General features: G+C 35.3%; 2 protein-coding genes across 2 annotated transcripts in view; both read left to right on the forward strand.

Moving 5' to 3' along the window:
• The first annotated feature begins 594 nt into the window (after nucleotides 1-594).
• On the forward strand, nucleotides 595-4759 carry LOC133189428 (uncharacterized). The gene is made up of 2 exons (XM_061324800.1): nucleotides 595-4698; nucleotides 4745-4759. The coding sequence occupies exons 1-2, from the start codon at nucleotides 595-597 to the stop codon at nucleotides 4757-4759; spliced, it is 4119 nt and encodes a 1372-aa protein (XP_061180784.1).
• A 2602-nt stretch (nucleotides 4760-7361) lies between these two features.
• The window catches only part of LOC133189429 (uncharacterized), a 31223-nt gene continuing 21341 nt past the window's right edge, over nucleotides 7362-17243 (forward strand). Inside the window, exons 1-2 of the mRNA XM_061324801.1 lie at nucleotides 7362-7419; nucleotides 13297-13509. Coding sequence (XP_061180785.1) covers nucleotides 7362-7419; nucleotides 13297-13509 — 271 coding nt within the window. The remainder of the gene's footprint in view (nucleotides 7420-13296; nucleotides 13510-17243) is intronic.

Consider the following 17243-nt stretch of genomic DNA (forward strand, 5'->3'; position numbering starts at 1 on the left):
TCGAGGATGAGGATGATGATGTTGACGAAGATGATGTTGATGATTATGACAAGGATAATCATTGATCTGTGAACATGTTTGGCAATGATACTTTGAGTGAAATCTATACCCGGGGTTAATTGGTTAATTGTCTGATTATTGGTTACCAATTGCTATTATTTTTTTTTTTGGTTTAATAGTGTGGAAGAGTGTGTGGATCAGAGTGTGGTTGTCTGTTTGAAATCTTCTTTATTATTATTATTATTTTTTTGTAAATAAATTTATTAAAACTTAGTTGAATTTGTGTGATTTTTGGAGATAGCCAGCTTGACCACGTGACATTTGGTGGCTGCGGTGGGATTGCTGACCCTCTCCAAATTACACATTTTCACTATCTAGGTGAAGGTTTGCCAAGTAGATGTAAATAGGTTAGGTTGCTCTAGTAGTAGTTAGTCTTGGGATTCCTGTACATAGTAAGATAGAGGTAAGTGAAAGAATGGCTCTCTCTTAAGTAGGTCAAAGGTAAGGTGGTGTTAGACATATTTATTAATTGGAAAGTATATTATCCTTGGATTATCAAAGTTTTGGTAAGGTGGCTCAGTACTTATAGGCACGATGTCTACCATCAAGGAGATGAAGGAGCTCTTGGAAATTGGGACGCAGATGGGACTCAAGGATGCAGAACTTCAACAGTTTGTGAATAATGAACAAGCAAGACTCCGAGATGAACGTGAAAAAGATCGTGCAGAACGCATGGCTAAACAAGAGCGTGACTTTCAACTAGAATTGGAGATCAAGAGAGAGCAAAACGCTGAGGCTGAACATAAAAGAAAAATAGAAGAGATGGAAATAGATCACAAATTTCAAGTGTTGGCAGCAGAAAGATCACAGAAAGTTCTTGAGTCTACAGCCCTGCATCACCCTGAAACCCAACAACCTGTTAGAGGACCAAAACTACCAGCATTTGATGAGGCAAAAGACAACATCGACGCATATATACAACGCTTTGAAAGATACGCTATCTCACAGAAATGGCAAAGAACAAACTGGGGAGCTCACTTGAGTGCACTTCTAAAAGGAAAAGCGTTGGACGTGTTCGCTAGATTACCACCAGATAGTGCATTGGACTTTGATGAACTTAAAAAAGCACTGATGAAACGTTTCGACATGACTGAGGATGGATTCAGAAAGAAATTCAGATCTTCAAAACCCGATGGGAGTGAAACCTTTCTTCAGTTTTCAACAAGAATCGAAAGTTATCTGGAGAGGTGGATGGAATTAGCGAAAACAAATAAGACGTATGAAGGACTCAAAGACTTGATGTTGCGGGAACAATTTATTTTGTGTTGTAACAAAGAACTTTCCTTATTCTTGAAAGAACGAATTCCTCCTTCTATTCAGGATATGGCCAGATATGCTGATCAGTTTGTTGAGGCAAGAGCAACTAGTTCATCAGCTGTTACCCAGAGACCTATCTTTGAAAAGAAAGTTTCCATAGGAAAGCAATTCTCTTTTCCAAGCACTAGTGACAGTAGCAAACCCAGTGGTGGAGTCAAGTGTTTTAATTGTGACAAATACGGACACAAGCAGTTTGATTGCCCCTTAAGGAAATCTTCCGCAACCAAGACAGCAAACACTCTGGAAAAATCTGACAGACCACAAAAACCATCCCGCTATAGTGAGCAACAACAGAGCTTCAACAGATCTGGACGTCGCTTTTCACAGGGGAAAGAACATGATTCTTCTTTTGTTGGTGCCCATAAACCATGGCTACAAAGTGACATTAGTGACATTGATTCCGTTTCTAGTGGTGTGATGCCAGTTGTGAAAGGATGTGTTGGAGACAGACTTGTGACAGTGTTAAGAGATACCGGATGTCGTGGTGCGGTGATTCGGAAAAGCTTGGTTACTTCAAACCAAATGACTGGAAAAACTCACAAATGCATGCTGGCTGACGGAAGTATAATAGATGCAGATGTTGCGATAGTTGAAGTTGACACACCATATTTTACTGGAACAATTGAAGTATCGTGCTTTGAAACACCAATGTTTGATCTGATTCTTGGAAATTTTGATGGCGTTCGGAAACCAGACAACCCGGATATTCACTGGATGAAATCAACTAAACCTTCATTTGCTGTTGAGACACGCAGCCAACTAAAGAAAAAACAGTTACCTTATAAACCATTGAGGGTTCCTGAAACTCTACAAGATGTATCACGGGATGAGATGTTAAGTGAACAGCTGAGGGATGATTCATTAAGCAAGAGTTGGGACTTTGCTAAACAAGGGACAGTAAAGGAGCTTGGTGATGGAGGTTCAACTCGGATGTATATACGGAAGCAATTACTCTACAGAGAATTCAGTAGTCCAAAAGTGTCAAATGGAAAGACTTATCGACAGCTTATGGTTCCGAAAAAGTACAGATCACTGGTTATGAAGATGGCTCATGAATGTCTTATGGCAGGCCACTTGGGTGTTAAGAAGACCACAGACAGAATACTAGCAGAATTCTTTTGGCCAGGAGTACAAGCAGACGTCAGGCGATTTTGTCGTTCATGTGACGTGTGCCAACGAACAATACCTAAGGGAAAAGTACCTGCAGTTCCTCTTGGACAAATGCCCATGATATCAGAACCATTTCAACGCATTGCTGTGGATATTGTTGGTCCACTCCAGCCAATCACAGACAGAGGAAATAGATATATCCTCACTATTATAGACTATGCGACCAGGTATCCAGAAGCTGTGGCACTGCATGGAATTGAAACTGAACGAGTTGCAGAAGCGCTTGTAGACGTTTTCAGTAGAGTTGGTATTCCATCTGAAATGCTTACAGACCAGGGTTCACAGTTTACATCTGAAGTTATGAAAGAAGTTAGCCGATTGCTGTCACTCAAACGCCTAACTACAACGCCGTATCATCCGATGTGCAACGGCCTTGTTGAAAAATTCAACGGCACGTTGAAGCAGATGCTCAAGCGCATGTGTGCTGAACGCCCTAAAGACTGGGACAAGTACCTCAACGCACTACTTTTTGCTTATCGTGAGATACCTCAAGAGAGCCTTGGATTTTCACCCTTTGAGCTTCTATATGGTCGATCAGTGCGTGGCCCAATGATGATACTGAAGGAACTATGGACCAAGGACATACCAGACAAAGAGGTGAAGACTACATACCAATATATTCTAGATTTAAAGGAAAAACTTGAAGAGACTTGCAAGATTGCTCATCAACAATTGGAAAAAGCAAGGAAGTACCAGAGAAAACATTATAACAAGAGAACAATTGATCGAAGGATGAAAGTTGGTGACTTAGTACTTGTTCTTCTTCCTACAAAGTCAAATAAACTTCTGATGCAATGGCGAGGACCTTACAAAGTTGTACAGAAAGTTGGAGATATGGATTACAAAGTTGAGATGCATGGTAAACTAAAGACACTTCACGCGAATTTGTTGAAAAAGTACATTCCTCGTGAGGAAATACGCTGTGGGGTTCTAACAACTTGCGCCATATCACTAATTGACTTCAGCGAAGAGGGAACACCGGATGAGCAGAATTTAATGATGCTACCAACAGATTCTCAGACAGAAACAGTGTCAGATGTACGTTTCAATGAAGGACTGGATGCGAATAAGCTAGAATCGGTGAAATGTTTGTGTGAGTCGTATGCTGATGTTCTCACTGACGTTCCAGGAATGACTACACTAGTGAAACATAAGATTGAACTGACATCATCAGATCCTATACGGGTGAAGCAGTATCCTATTCCTTTCAATACCGAGAGTGTCATAAAGGAAGAAGTGGAGAAGATGTTACAGTTGAATGTAATAGAACCATCTGTTTCACCATATTCATCACCGGTAGTCATAGCCAGGAAAAAGGACGGAACAAACAGATTCTGCATAGACTTTCGAAGACTAAACTCTGTTACTGTTTTCGACGCTGAGCCTATGCCGAACACAGAAAGTATATTTTCAAAGATGGCAGGGAAGAAGTACGTTTCAAAATTGGATTTGAGTAAAGGATACTGGCAAGTTCCTATGGAAGATGAAAGTAAAGTTCTCACAGCCTTCTCAACACCGTCTGGTTTGTATCAATTTCGTACTATGCCATTCGGGTTAGTTAATGCCCCGGCGACGTTTAGCCGACTCATGAGGAAACTTTTACAGGGCATGGTAGGTGTTGATAACTTCATAGACGATATAATCGTATACACAGATACGTGGGAAGAACATCTAATGGCATTGAGAGAGTTATTTACCAGACTTAGGAAAGCAGGACTTACAGCACGACCGTCTAAGTGTTTCATAGGATATGATCAGATCGACTGCTTAGGACACGTAGTAGGTGACCAGAGACTGAAACCAGAGTCAAACAAGATAGAGGCTATTCGAAGTGCACCAGTACCCATGACAAAGAAGCAGGTTAGATCGTTCTTGGGATTGGCAGGATTCTACAGAAAATTCATACCGAACTTTTCAGCCATTGCCGCTCCATTATCAGATTTAACAAAGAAAGGTCAGCCTAACAAAGTAGTTTGGACAGATAATCAACAACGTGCATTCGATACGCTGAAACAGATGTTATGCTCAGAACCAATTCTGAAGCTTCCAGACTTCAGTGAAGTATTCATTTTACGAACAGATGCTGCTGATGACGGGTTAGGAGCAGTTCTTTTGCAGGAGGAACATGGAGAAAAGCTTCCAGTGGCTTACGCAAGCAGAAAATTGCAGCCCAGAGAGAAGTCATACGCTGTTGTAGAGAAGAAATGCTTAGCAGTAGTATGGGGAATTCAGAAGTTCCATCAATATCTATATGGACGTGAGTTTGTATTGGAAACCGACCATCAGCCATTAACATACCTTAACAAGTCCAAAACAGAGAATTCGAGGTTAATGCGCTGGGCTCTACAATTACAACCTTATCGGTTCCGGATAGAAGCTATAAAGGGAAGCCAAAACGTAGGTGCCGATTACCTTAGTCGCCAATAATCAGCTAAGGACAAATTAGTCAGGTTTGTATTAAGAATTTTGTAAATACGTTTAGTTATTTTAAAATTGTTAGGACAAGTTGGTAGTGATTGTTGTTTAAAAAAAAATGTTACCATTTTTTTAATTAAGGGGGGAGGTGTGTAACAATCACTATTATACTTGTACATATTATTTGTATTTCCCGCGTTTTGTCCCTATGCCCCATCTACCCATAAGCCCTTGCAAAATAGCTTGGCCGACCAGAACAATTGAGGCCTGGTCATTCCCGGCAGAGAAGCGTAGCTGCAGACACGTTTCTAAGTGTACATGCAAATAGCTGCCATACAATCAGTATCTTGGCTTTGGCACGGAGACAGGTCCGTGCGTCAAGAACACTGGTATGACATGTGCTAGATACATGCACTAAGCTGAGGGGATCGTCGAGACACAGCGAAAGGTTCCAGGACTAAGGCCCGGAAGGATGCTGTGTGTGGAACAAGATTCACTGGGGGTGGACAGATACAGATAAGTTAATCCACGTAACATTGTATTAGCTCGTTATACGAACACTGACGAAATGGCAAACCTAATGATTTCATTCCTGCATCGAGGATGAGGATGATGATGTTGACGAAGATGATGTTGATGATTATGACAAGGATAATCATTGATCTGTGAACATGTTTGGCAATGATACTTTGAGTGAAATCTGTACCCGGGGTTAATTGGTTAATTGTCTGATTATTGGTTACCAATTGCTATTATTTTTTTTTTTGGTTTAATAGTGTGGAAGAGTGTGTGGATCAGAGTGTGGTTGTCTGTTTGAAATCTTCTTTATTATTATTATTATTTTTTTGTAAATAAATTTATTAAAACTTAGTTGAATTTGTGTGATTTTTGGAGATAGCCAGCTTGACCACGTGACAATCGACACCGATTGCTTTTCATATATTTGCATCGGCGAGATCTATACTAACACTAGGGACCTTTGTACTAAGTACAGTAAACTGTTGTATACATGTAAGTCCTTGGTTACACAACGTGTTCATGTTTATTAAAACATCAAGGAATATATTTTACAAGCACATGTAGCCACTAGGCAGGAGCATATATATTAGTTTATACATGTAGGTCTCTAATGTAGCCATACTATATGGGAACAAAAAATCTTCATTGCAGAATCATTGGCCGTAATGCATGCCCTTCCCAATTTGATGTTTTAAATTAAATATTTTTTTAATGAATGAAGGAATGAAACAAACATACAAATAAATAAATAATTAATTAAATAAATAAATAAATTGATTAATTAAATAAATAAATAAATAATAAATTAATAGATAATAAATAAATAGATAAATTAATTAATTAATTAAAAAAAGTAAAAAATAATAAAATACATTAATTGATAAAATAATTTTTTTGGGTTTTTTTTTGCTTGCAGCAATGATTTATAAACTTTTCAGAGTTATAGCATAACCCAATAAGTCTCTTAACAAATATAAACATAATGAAATGTACGAATAAACAGTTTTACTGTTTATAGTGTTTTTTTTTTTTTTTCTTTTTTGTTATTTTGTCAGCAAGAAATGTATATTTCACATCAGGCAACATTATTGAACATCTCGAAATTTTCTTTGTGGCGATAAAATATGCGTAAAGTTTTTGCCTAATGTGGATCACGAGACCCGTATCAGTTGACTCCGGTTGTATTACTATGTGTATAAAATAATGTTCAAAATTTTCTCAAGGAAATAACCCTGTGTACTGAACTGAGAAACCCACATCTTAGATAAACAGTGCCTCTGGAAGGTGTATACTTCTTCCGTTTTGTTTCGGTGAACAATACAGGGGCCTACTGGGGCATGTACTGTTGCATACAGTAGGTCACTGTAGGAAGCAGTAGCCATACTGGGGCCTACCGTAGGCGTACTGGGGTCCACTGTAGGTAACTGTGGCATGCTGGGGATACATACAGTGGCATACTGAGAATTACTGTATATACAGAGTAGACATACCGTACCATACTGTAGATATACCGTAGATAGTTGTGGAAATACTGTAGGTTACAGAGGAAGACATGGGATTTTCATACGGACAGGGGTTTTGAAAGCCAGTAGTGTGTGTAACTTTGATCCCTTGTAGCGACCAATCCCTAATCCCGGTGACCATTATTTGAACAAATCTGAATTTGCATAATCAGAAAATGTTTGTGATTTAATATGATTAATCATGGTTTAATTGTTCTTGAGGAGACAATTTTTAAAGATATTTTTTTTACATACATTGTCCCCCTATTATGGCCCCTAACTACCTTCTGCGAACAATTTGGTGACCGAAATATTTCATTTAAATATCCTTCAGAATTTTAAATAGTATGCAGTGTATTTTAACTTCCTCATTTGAAAATGGGTGTTCTATTCTTTATAAATTTTCTACTATTGATTCGAACGGATTTTTGTTACGGTAAGTAATTTTCAGGTGCGATTTAGTCTATTTGTATTTATTTTATTTCATCAAAACATAAAACAGGTAAGATCTCCTGAGTAATCTAAACGTATCTGATCTATAGGTAAGGAAATCTGTTTTAGTTTAGGGATCATAAAATTTGTTCTAATAGCATAAACAGTAATTCGAAAAATGTATCAACATTATTATTTAGACTAAAAGTACATTTGACATTAATTGAAATGCTAAATTTTATAAAGTTATAAAGGATGCTTCAATCATTATTATTGAGTTAGTCGTAATAACGAGATAATAAGTCGTACAAACGACATACAGGAAGTCTCACGTACGACATAATTAGTCGAAATAACGAGATAATATGTCGTTATAACGAGATACTAAGTCGCGCATACGAGATACTAAGTCATTATAACTAGATACTTAGTCGTACGTACGACATAATAAGTCGTAATAACGAAATAATAAGTCGTACAAACATACAGCAAGTCGTCCGTCCGACATACAGTAAGTCGCACGTGCGACATAAGTCGAAATGACGAGATAATAAGTCGTGACAACGAGATACTAAGTCGCACGTACAAGATATTAACTCGTAATAACGAGATACTAAGTCGTAATAAGTCGACTTATTATGTCGTTTGTACGACTTAGTATCTCGTACTTACGACATATTATTTTGTAATAACGACTTAATATGTCGGAGGTATAACTGAGTTTCTCGTTCTCACATTACTTAGTATTTCGGACCCCCTTGAAATTCCAGAGGTGTGATCAGGTGCCTATGAAGGGTAAGCATCTCTTGTTGATCGGTAACACCTGCCGTATTGATCAGGTATATTCGATAGTCAAAAAAATAGTAGATAAAGACAATATTGTTTTTAAAAGTTCTTGGTATAAGTTTGATCTACAAGAAGTAACTGTATAAAATGCAAGGATTGATTAAAGACAAAAAAGGATTTTGTGGCTCCAAAACATAGGTATTGAGAGAATCGTAAAAGCCTTTGATCCTTTTGAATATTCAATCTAATACTGAAAATTCGTAGATATTTATGCAAAAACTTAAACTGCAATGAAAAACTACCACCAGGGATGGGGTAATTGAAATGAGTAATTGTAATTTACTGTATTTAAATACATTTTTTCACAGTAATTGCATTTGTAATTAAGTTTGTTTTCAATGACAAGTAATTGAATGTAATTAAATACAATTCAAAAATGTCATGTATTTTTCAATTACATTTCAAATACTTTATTTTTCAAGTTAAATATTAAAAAAGGTGATTTATAATGATGCATACCAGTACTGCTTAGCTCGAGGTTGTGTTTATTCAATAAATGCCTAGTAATGTTTATACAGCATAAACACACAGCCCAGGGCAATAGGAAAGGTCAAATTTAATTATTTTGCTGCTTCAAAATATTCATGTTTTGTTCTTCAAAATTTTTGGAATTTGGAAATAAAACTTAAGGGAGCCGACTGGGGTTTTATTGTGTGAAAACTACTACAGAGAAACTCTTTAATTTTATACCATATGTACCTTTCAATGACTTCAGTATACATGCCAAGTTTAGTGAAAATCTACCGTCTGGTTATTTTTAGGGACCATCTCAAAATACAGGTACATATATATATATAGGATTATATAGGAAAATACCATTCGGAGCAAATAATACAAATGCTACTATAGACTTTTTGCTCAAATTATATTATTTCATGGGTAATACTACATTGTAAATTTCATGCAAGAAAGACAAAATTCTACCCTCTGGTTTCCAGAGGGGGCATCTCAAAATATCAAAATTCACGATATATTCCTGTTTTATGGAGTACAACAAAACATGACTGATATCACAGATTTACATAAAAAATTATAAAAAATGATTGTGAGATTCTCAATTTCCTATGTATAAAATTTCATGACCATCTATTTTATACTTTTTATTTTATGACATAATTAATGACCCCGCTTAAAGAACTTCGTTTATTCATAACGTCAAAAACACACTATTACGACGTCTATCTACCCATCATTTGAAAAATCGTTATTCAAAAAAGTAATTAGATTTTTAAAACTGAGATTGCTTTAAAACAGTAAATACGTTTTATTTTACAATGCTGCGCGAAGTATTGCGCAATGAAAACCCCAGTCGGCCCCCTTAAGGTCTGACGACACTTTCCTTAAATATCTGTATAGTTTTTCGTTGTCAAATATAAGAAATATTCATAAAATTAGCATTATCTTGTGATTTATAAACTGTTTTCAAAATGTCTTAGCAAATAAATACAATAAAAAATTGTGATTTTGACAATCCAGGTGTTTTCAAATAGGATTATTTAAGAAACTCCACCTTCTGGTATCTTGCACAAATGCCTGGTAACTAAAAGTACTTCATTCTTTGTGTTAAAATAGCAGTACTTCAATGATAAATTCTTGGGAAAAATCATTAATTATTGACGAACATGTCGTCTGACCTTAAGTAATTGATAACATTCTTCAAAGTAATTGAGAGTAATTAATTACATTTGTTAAAATCAATGTATTTTTAATTGAAAGTAATTTACAAAATTATCAATGTATTTGAATCTATTTAATTACATTTTCAAGTAATTGACCCCAACCCTGACTACCACCATCCATAAAGTCTTTAAGGACAGACATATCAAAAGAAATTGGTGATGCTTTGAAACATTTCCATTACCTGAAATAACCTCACTTCAGTGGATTCTACATATCATTTAATACATGGTTTCACTGATGCAAACCTGCATGATTCTTATGACAACACTGCTTAAGACCTTAACTTACTTGACACCAATAAAGCAGATCACAATTCCAATTCTAGGTTACAACTCACAGAAACACTAATCGGTGAAATAGGCAAAGCATATTCTTGAGAGTACAACAGTTCTCTAGATGTAGTTGTTGACTGATAGCGATATAAATCAGTTAATGTTATCAACGGAAGAAAATTAGGGTAATAATTGAATTTTTCACCATAGACGTACGCAGCTAGGTTAAGGACTCCCATATCTACGTCAGCCCATGTAGAGGATCGGGAAAGCTGTCACGTGACAAACAGCTGATGTAAGTGATGTCGCTTTGACCGAACTCAGCAGAGACCCGATTTATACAAGTGCAAACACCACAATTCACATTTATCAAAACTAATGATGTTAAAAAAAAATTAAAATTGTATTCATTTTCTCTGAATATATTAAGGCGTATATTTCATCAGAAACGAGCTAATATGGAGTACAGGGAAAACCCACATCCTCGAGACCCTAAGTACAGTGTAGGGCTGATTGATTGATTGATTGTATGTTATTTTACCTCCCGTTCGAGAATTTTTCACTCATATGGAGACGTCACCATATACCGTTGAAGGGCTTCAAATTTAGACCTTTATTCGGCACTTAGGGCCATTGAGCAGTGAGGAATCTTTATCGTGCCAATGCCTGCCGTGACACGGGGCTCAGTCGCGGCCAGGGCTCGAACCCACGACCTCCCGATCACGGAGCGAGCGCTCTACCGAATGAGCTACCGTGACGGTTAATAGTGGAGGGGGGAATGCTTACTAAATTCAAAAAAACTACATTGCTGGAAATCATTGGACATGTATATAGTTACAAAGATAAGGGCGTGGATGAATGGCAGACCATTAAATTACATGTTTATCTAAATAAATAAAAAAAATGTTTTTGTTCATTTGCAAGATGGACACATCCACTCTATATTGTTGAAGTGGATAACAATTACAACTGCATATTGAATCACACAAAAAACAAATTATTAGGGCTGTGCAATAATATCGATATACCGGTATATTGCGATTCTTTGACAAAACATATCGTATTGCAATACGTTTTTTTCAGTACCGATATACCGGCAAAATGCTGGGGCTAGGAATTTCTGAAGTAAAATATGAAATTTAATATGCAGAAAAGTTTCCAATCGTGCCAAACAGTAAGGTTGCTGTTTTATTATTGCATTTCCTTGCAAAACTGTAGTTAAAACAAGAAAAACTTTCTTTGTGGCAACATATTCATAACAATTATATACACTCTCCTTATATATGGAGGTAAATAAAGAAGAAAAGATCATTTTAACTGTTATTAATAATATTGCAATACATATCGCAATACAGTTAAAATATTGCAATATATTGCAATACGAAATTCACAGCCGATACCCAGCCCTACAAATAATACAAAAACACTAAATTAAAAAGAAATGACCTATTAGAAGGTCAGAATATTTAATTTCTTTGAGGCAGATTTATTAAATAAGAAAACAAAATGCAGCGAACCTAGTGTTGGAATGCTGTCCAATTACAAAAATAACTTCATCAAAGACATCACCGTTCACGGTAGCTCAGTCGGTAGAGCGCTCGCTCCGTGATCGGGAGGTCGTGAGTTCGAATCTCGGCCGCGACTGACCTAAGTCGATAAAAAATGGGTAGCAATTGTTCCTTCTCCATGCGCTCGGCACTATGAAGTGAAAGTTGCGGGTATTTCGGATGAGACCTTAAAAACCGAGGTCCCCTGGCACGGCAGGCGTTGGCACGATAAAGATCCCACACTGCTCAATGTCCCTAAGTGCCGAAAAAGGTCAAAATTTGAAGCTCTTCACCTGTATATGGTGACGTCTCTATATGAGTGAAAAATTCTCGAATGGGACATAAAACATCATACAACCAATCAATCATCAAAGACATCAACTGAAAAAATTGCTGTAGTAGTAGATTGAACATCAGCAGAGATGGCCTGGCAATTTCATCCGTTTTATTTGCGTGCTGGTAATGATAAAATTCAAACTCGTCCATATTATCAAGTTTTAACCCCATTGATTTTGTTTGGATTCATAGTGAAAAGAAGTGCATATGTTTAAAAAATAACAGCGCAATAAATAAAATTTCAATTTTGTAAAAAAGAAAGAAAAAAAAAACTCTGGTCCAATTAGCAAGGAGAGTGTTAATTGATTTTCTAACACTTAATGACACTAAAGTACATAATCACTACGTAGTGGTACTGCTATGATGACATGTAAAACAAATCATTCCCTGTCATAATGTAGATATGTCCGCACAAGCAGCAGAAAACAAAATATGCTTGCAAAAATGTATATGAGAGGTAAGTTACTCAATTTCTCCTATTGAATTATTCCTCATTTTTAAATGTCATATATATTTGCATGTGAAAATAATGATCCATCTGTGCCTGATTTCAACAAAAAAAAAAATCTACCCCATCTTAGGAACCTTTAACCTAGTTGTCATCTTTTCCAGTCCAGTGATTCTTGAGAATATTCTTAAATAGCCTTACTCTGTCTTTTCGTTCCAATTTCCCGTTCAACAAGCATTTATTTCCTTTACGTAGAAGAGTGTGTCAAGTTTAGTTAGAAATTGTCAAGTTCTTCTGATTGAATATTGTTTAACGCTGAGTCGGAAGTATTTTAGTTATACATCGGCGATGTTCTACTAAAGTAAAAAAAAAAAAAAAAAAAAAAAAAAAAAAAAATATATATATATATATATATATATATATATATATATATATATATATATATATATATATATATATATATATATATATATATATATATATATATATGAAAGATTATCTGACAGGTGGATTGTTTGACGGATATATCTATCTGATTTCGATCAGAAAACTCCATTGAGTATTTGCTTTGTCTGATTGTAAGAAGAAGAAACATACCAACTAAATATGAATTGTGCTACAATGCCTTAAAATGTACAAATCTTACCCTAACTTGATACAGACATATTTTTTTAAGGTGTACTCATTAATGATTGCCATACGCAAAAAATGTGTTGCTGTCTTCATGAAACACTCTTTTCTTATTAAAACAGATAATCTTAGCAGAAAAAACACAACACAGCTCTCACAAAGTTCGACGTACAATGATAGAGATGCTTCACTTGCAAACGATGGTGTACTAAGGACTACAGAAAAATACTGTGCCCATACAGCTCCTTGGAACACTAATTCACCGGCTTGGTTTCAAGTGGATCTTGGAAGGCCATACAGCATAAAAAGTGTAAAAATATATTACAGAAAAGAAGGCATGAGCATAACTTGATATTTTACATCTCTTTATGGCAATGTACTATATGTATCATATATTGTCACTTAAAATGAAAGATCTCCCTGAAGAACTTTCTTACATAAAGAAAATAATAATAATAGTAATAATAATAATAATAGAGCCTTTATTTATCCAGGATGACAAATAGGAACAATGGAAGTTTTCACTATTGTTCTGCATATAACCTTCATACAATAGACAGTTGTTAGTAATACAAAAGAAATAGCGTTCATTTAAGGTATTTTAAGAATAATAACTGTGAATTTAAAATAAACAAACATTCTGAGAGTATTGCATTAGCAATACTAGTCCCCTACTGGCAAGTGTAATCTGGTTCCCGTTAAAAATTGAAAATGCCATAATTCCGTCAAAAATCAATGAAGCAGAACGAAATGCGAACTTGATCTATTACTCATCAAGGTAAAGCCAAAAAATCAGCTCAATATCTGCAAGCGTTTAGAAGAAAATTTGCCGGAAGCCCTGAAAAATTGAAAAGGTCCTATTTCCGTTCAAAAATCATTGAAGCGGAACGAAATGCAAACTTGATCTGTAACTTATAAAGATACACTCACATACTAAAAATCAGCTCAATATTATATCTGCAAGTGTTTAGAAAAAAAAAAAGTGCGGAAAACCAAGTGGGACAGACTGACAGACAGACAGCAGGACAGACAGATGGATTTTCCGCACTTTTTTCTAAACGCTTGCAGATATTGAGCTGATTTTTGGTATGTGACTTTACCTTAATGAGTCATAGATCAAATTTGTATTTCGTTCTGCTTCATTGATTTTTGACGGAATTATGGCCTTTTCAATTTTTAACGGGAACCAGATTACACTTGCCGGTAGGGGACTAGTATTGCTATTGCAATAGTCTCAGAATGCTTGACAAAGATGGTGTTTGAAAACTTTGTATGTTCAAAATGACCCTAGCAACAACACTTTGCAATATTAAACGCTTTTCCTCATTTACAACATTTCCATATAGTGCAACACTTTTACAGTAGAAAAAATTTCAACAATGCATCATTTGACATAAAGTCTTTTATTCTTCGTAAAATGCCCATTCTCTTGGAAATCTTGTTCATAAGTGTTTCAATATTACATTTCCAGGAGAAAGTTTCATAAATATTACCAAGTTATTTTGACTTCTGAACAAATTTTTTGATATTGCTATTTACAACCAAATTTAATTTTTGACATTCTGATAATCTTTTTGGGGTTCCATCAAGAATACATTGAGTTTTAGACAGATTTATGCTTTATTTTGCTCAATCCAACATTACTGCATTGTACATGTAGATCAAAATCATCTTTCATTTTTCTTAATTCATCTTCAACTCTATGTTTTCTACTGACTTACGAGGGGTTGTCAAAAAGTTCGTGGACTGGCGTCATAAAATTTAAACCGCTTGAGATACATCAATGAATTTTTAAACATTAAATAAGCATCTTCTTTTCTATCTGTAAAATAAACTATAAATCATAAGTTTTATTTTTTAGTGAAAAGTAAGTGATTTTGTAAGCAGTGGTATGTCAAGGCGGCGTAACCTCGAACATAACGTATTTTCTGCCTGAGTGTAACTGAGAAAAACTCTTCTAATATGAGCATTTGTCATCCGAAAATCCAATTAATTCACTCATGTGATATGACACAATTTTTCCGTAAAAGTTGCAATTTTTACCTCATTCTGTATATTCTATGAAATTTATCGTATATATTATAGGGAATGTCCAAAGAATAAAAGGGTTAAAAATGACGTCGAAAGGGGGTAGGGTGTCACGTTACAACATTCTATAAAGTTTCAGCCCCTGGAAAACCTGACATAGACCTAGAAAATGTTTAAACAGATTACAGAGAAACAAAATACATCCAGAGTACTTGTTTTTTAATTAAAAAACAGATTTAGCAAGAAAGGAGACACACGGTTAATGTCGATTTGTAGTCAGGGTGTCCAAAGTCAGACACGTCGAAAAGTGACGTTGATTATTGGTTGACATTGAACTGCGGCAAGAAAATTATGCTGGTAAAATCAAGCGAGGATTTTTTCCTATGTATAGATTTAATATTTACAATATTAATGCATTGGAATCAGTTGTTCATGATATTGTAAAGTCATATAAACAAGACTGGTTTAGGTCTGTATTTTACTCCAGAGAATCTCATCAAGATAAGTGTACTGAGGCAGAGGGAGCGGGCATTGAGAAACAATGACGTTGTCGGACGTAATGAAACTAAACGGCGACAGCGCTGGGTGATCATATAATGCCCTTTTTATTTAATGATAATTTGGCAAATTATCAACATATCAAGCTGAAATTTTCAACACTTCTTAAACTGTTGTTATTTTATGTTCCCTACAAATTTTGTAATCAACAACTACATAATATTAATTTCATCGCATCAGTGCACGAACTCTTTGGTAACCCCTCGTATTTGTTACATTTTGTAAAGTATCGTCTGCTGGGTTCTTCATCAGCTGTTTTACTGTGTCGGGCCCGACACTGTAAAATTTTCCCCGACACAGTAACAATTCAAATTTTATGCGTGCGACACAGTAAATATTTTGCGACACAGTAAGATCCGTGATAATCAGAAAATCAGAACATAAATTTTCTATAACTGAAACTTTAATCAAACAAATGTACCGTCTTTCAATTTTTAATGCAGGGCATTAAATTATCTCTTTAATTAGGGCACATTGTCTTGCTTCACCTTGCATTATCCATTATCTCCTAGACCCTCACTGAATTTTACGCATGAAGGACAAAGGCAAATCATTTGTTTTCACACTTCCATGTAACCGAAATAATTGCTAAATGCATTTTTAAATATTATTTAGATATATAAAAATTAATTAAATATATTTCTTTACTTCAGAATCTCGTCTCTAGAATAATGATGGCTCTGTGAGTCAAACACCATAACGTAATTTAATTGATGTACATGTATTGTTGAAGAATTTCAAGGCACCCCTAAAACTATTTTCAGCTCTAATGTTTCTTTTTTATATTCAAAAACATACCCGTAATTCGATCAACAAACAAAATCACGGCAAATTTACTTTTAAAGATGGCAAGTAGTTCGATTGTATCGACCAGAATTTCCTCTGCTCTTCAGAGCATGTGTAAAATATAAAGATATATACAAAATTATCAAGGTTTCATACTTACAACTTGTAAATACTGATACAAGTATATTATATATTAAGTATTTTTCTTATAATCGTATTTTTTTAAAGTTGTGTGTGCATGTGGGGGTGGGATGGGGTGGGGGTGAGGTGGGGGTGTTCAGTTGGTTTGAGTTATAGTATGTACATTATTATATATAATTGGAGACATTCTAATTGTTTTCATTATTCATTTATTATTTTTTTTTATTAATATTACGATCATACCATTTGTGTAAGGAATAAGTGACTCAAAACTGTTGTGTGTGCGTGTATGCTTGTGTAATTATAATGAATAGTGGTTGAATTGCGAATTTGATCGCGAATTAATATACCGCGAATATATAGGGCTTCACGAAAAGTCTGCAACACAGTAAAATTTCATATAATGGAGAACCCTGCGTCTGCAAATATATTTACATGACAGTGTTTGTGATGGTCATTAATGTACAGGATAAAAAAGAAAACATGGAGCCTTGTGGATTGTATGTATGTATGTTGTTTAACGTCCCTCTCGAGAATTTTTCACTCATATGGAGAC

This window comes from Saccostrea echinata, unplaced genomic scaffold (assembly GCF_033153115.1).
Source record: "Saccostrea echinata isolate AGI-Se365-2 ecotype Australia unplaced genomic scaffold, CSIRO_AGI_Sech_v1 ptg000018l, whole genome shotgun sequence".
NCBI classification, from domain to species: domain Eukaryota; kingdom Metazoa; phylum Mollusca; class Bivalvia; order Ostreida; family Ostreidae; genus Saccostrea; species Saccostrea echinata.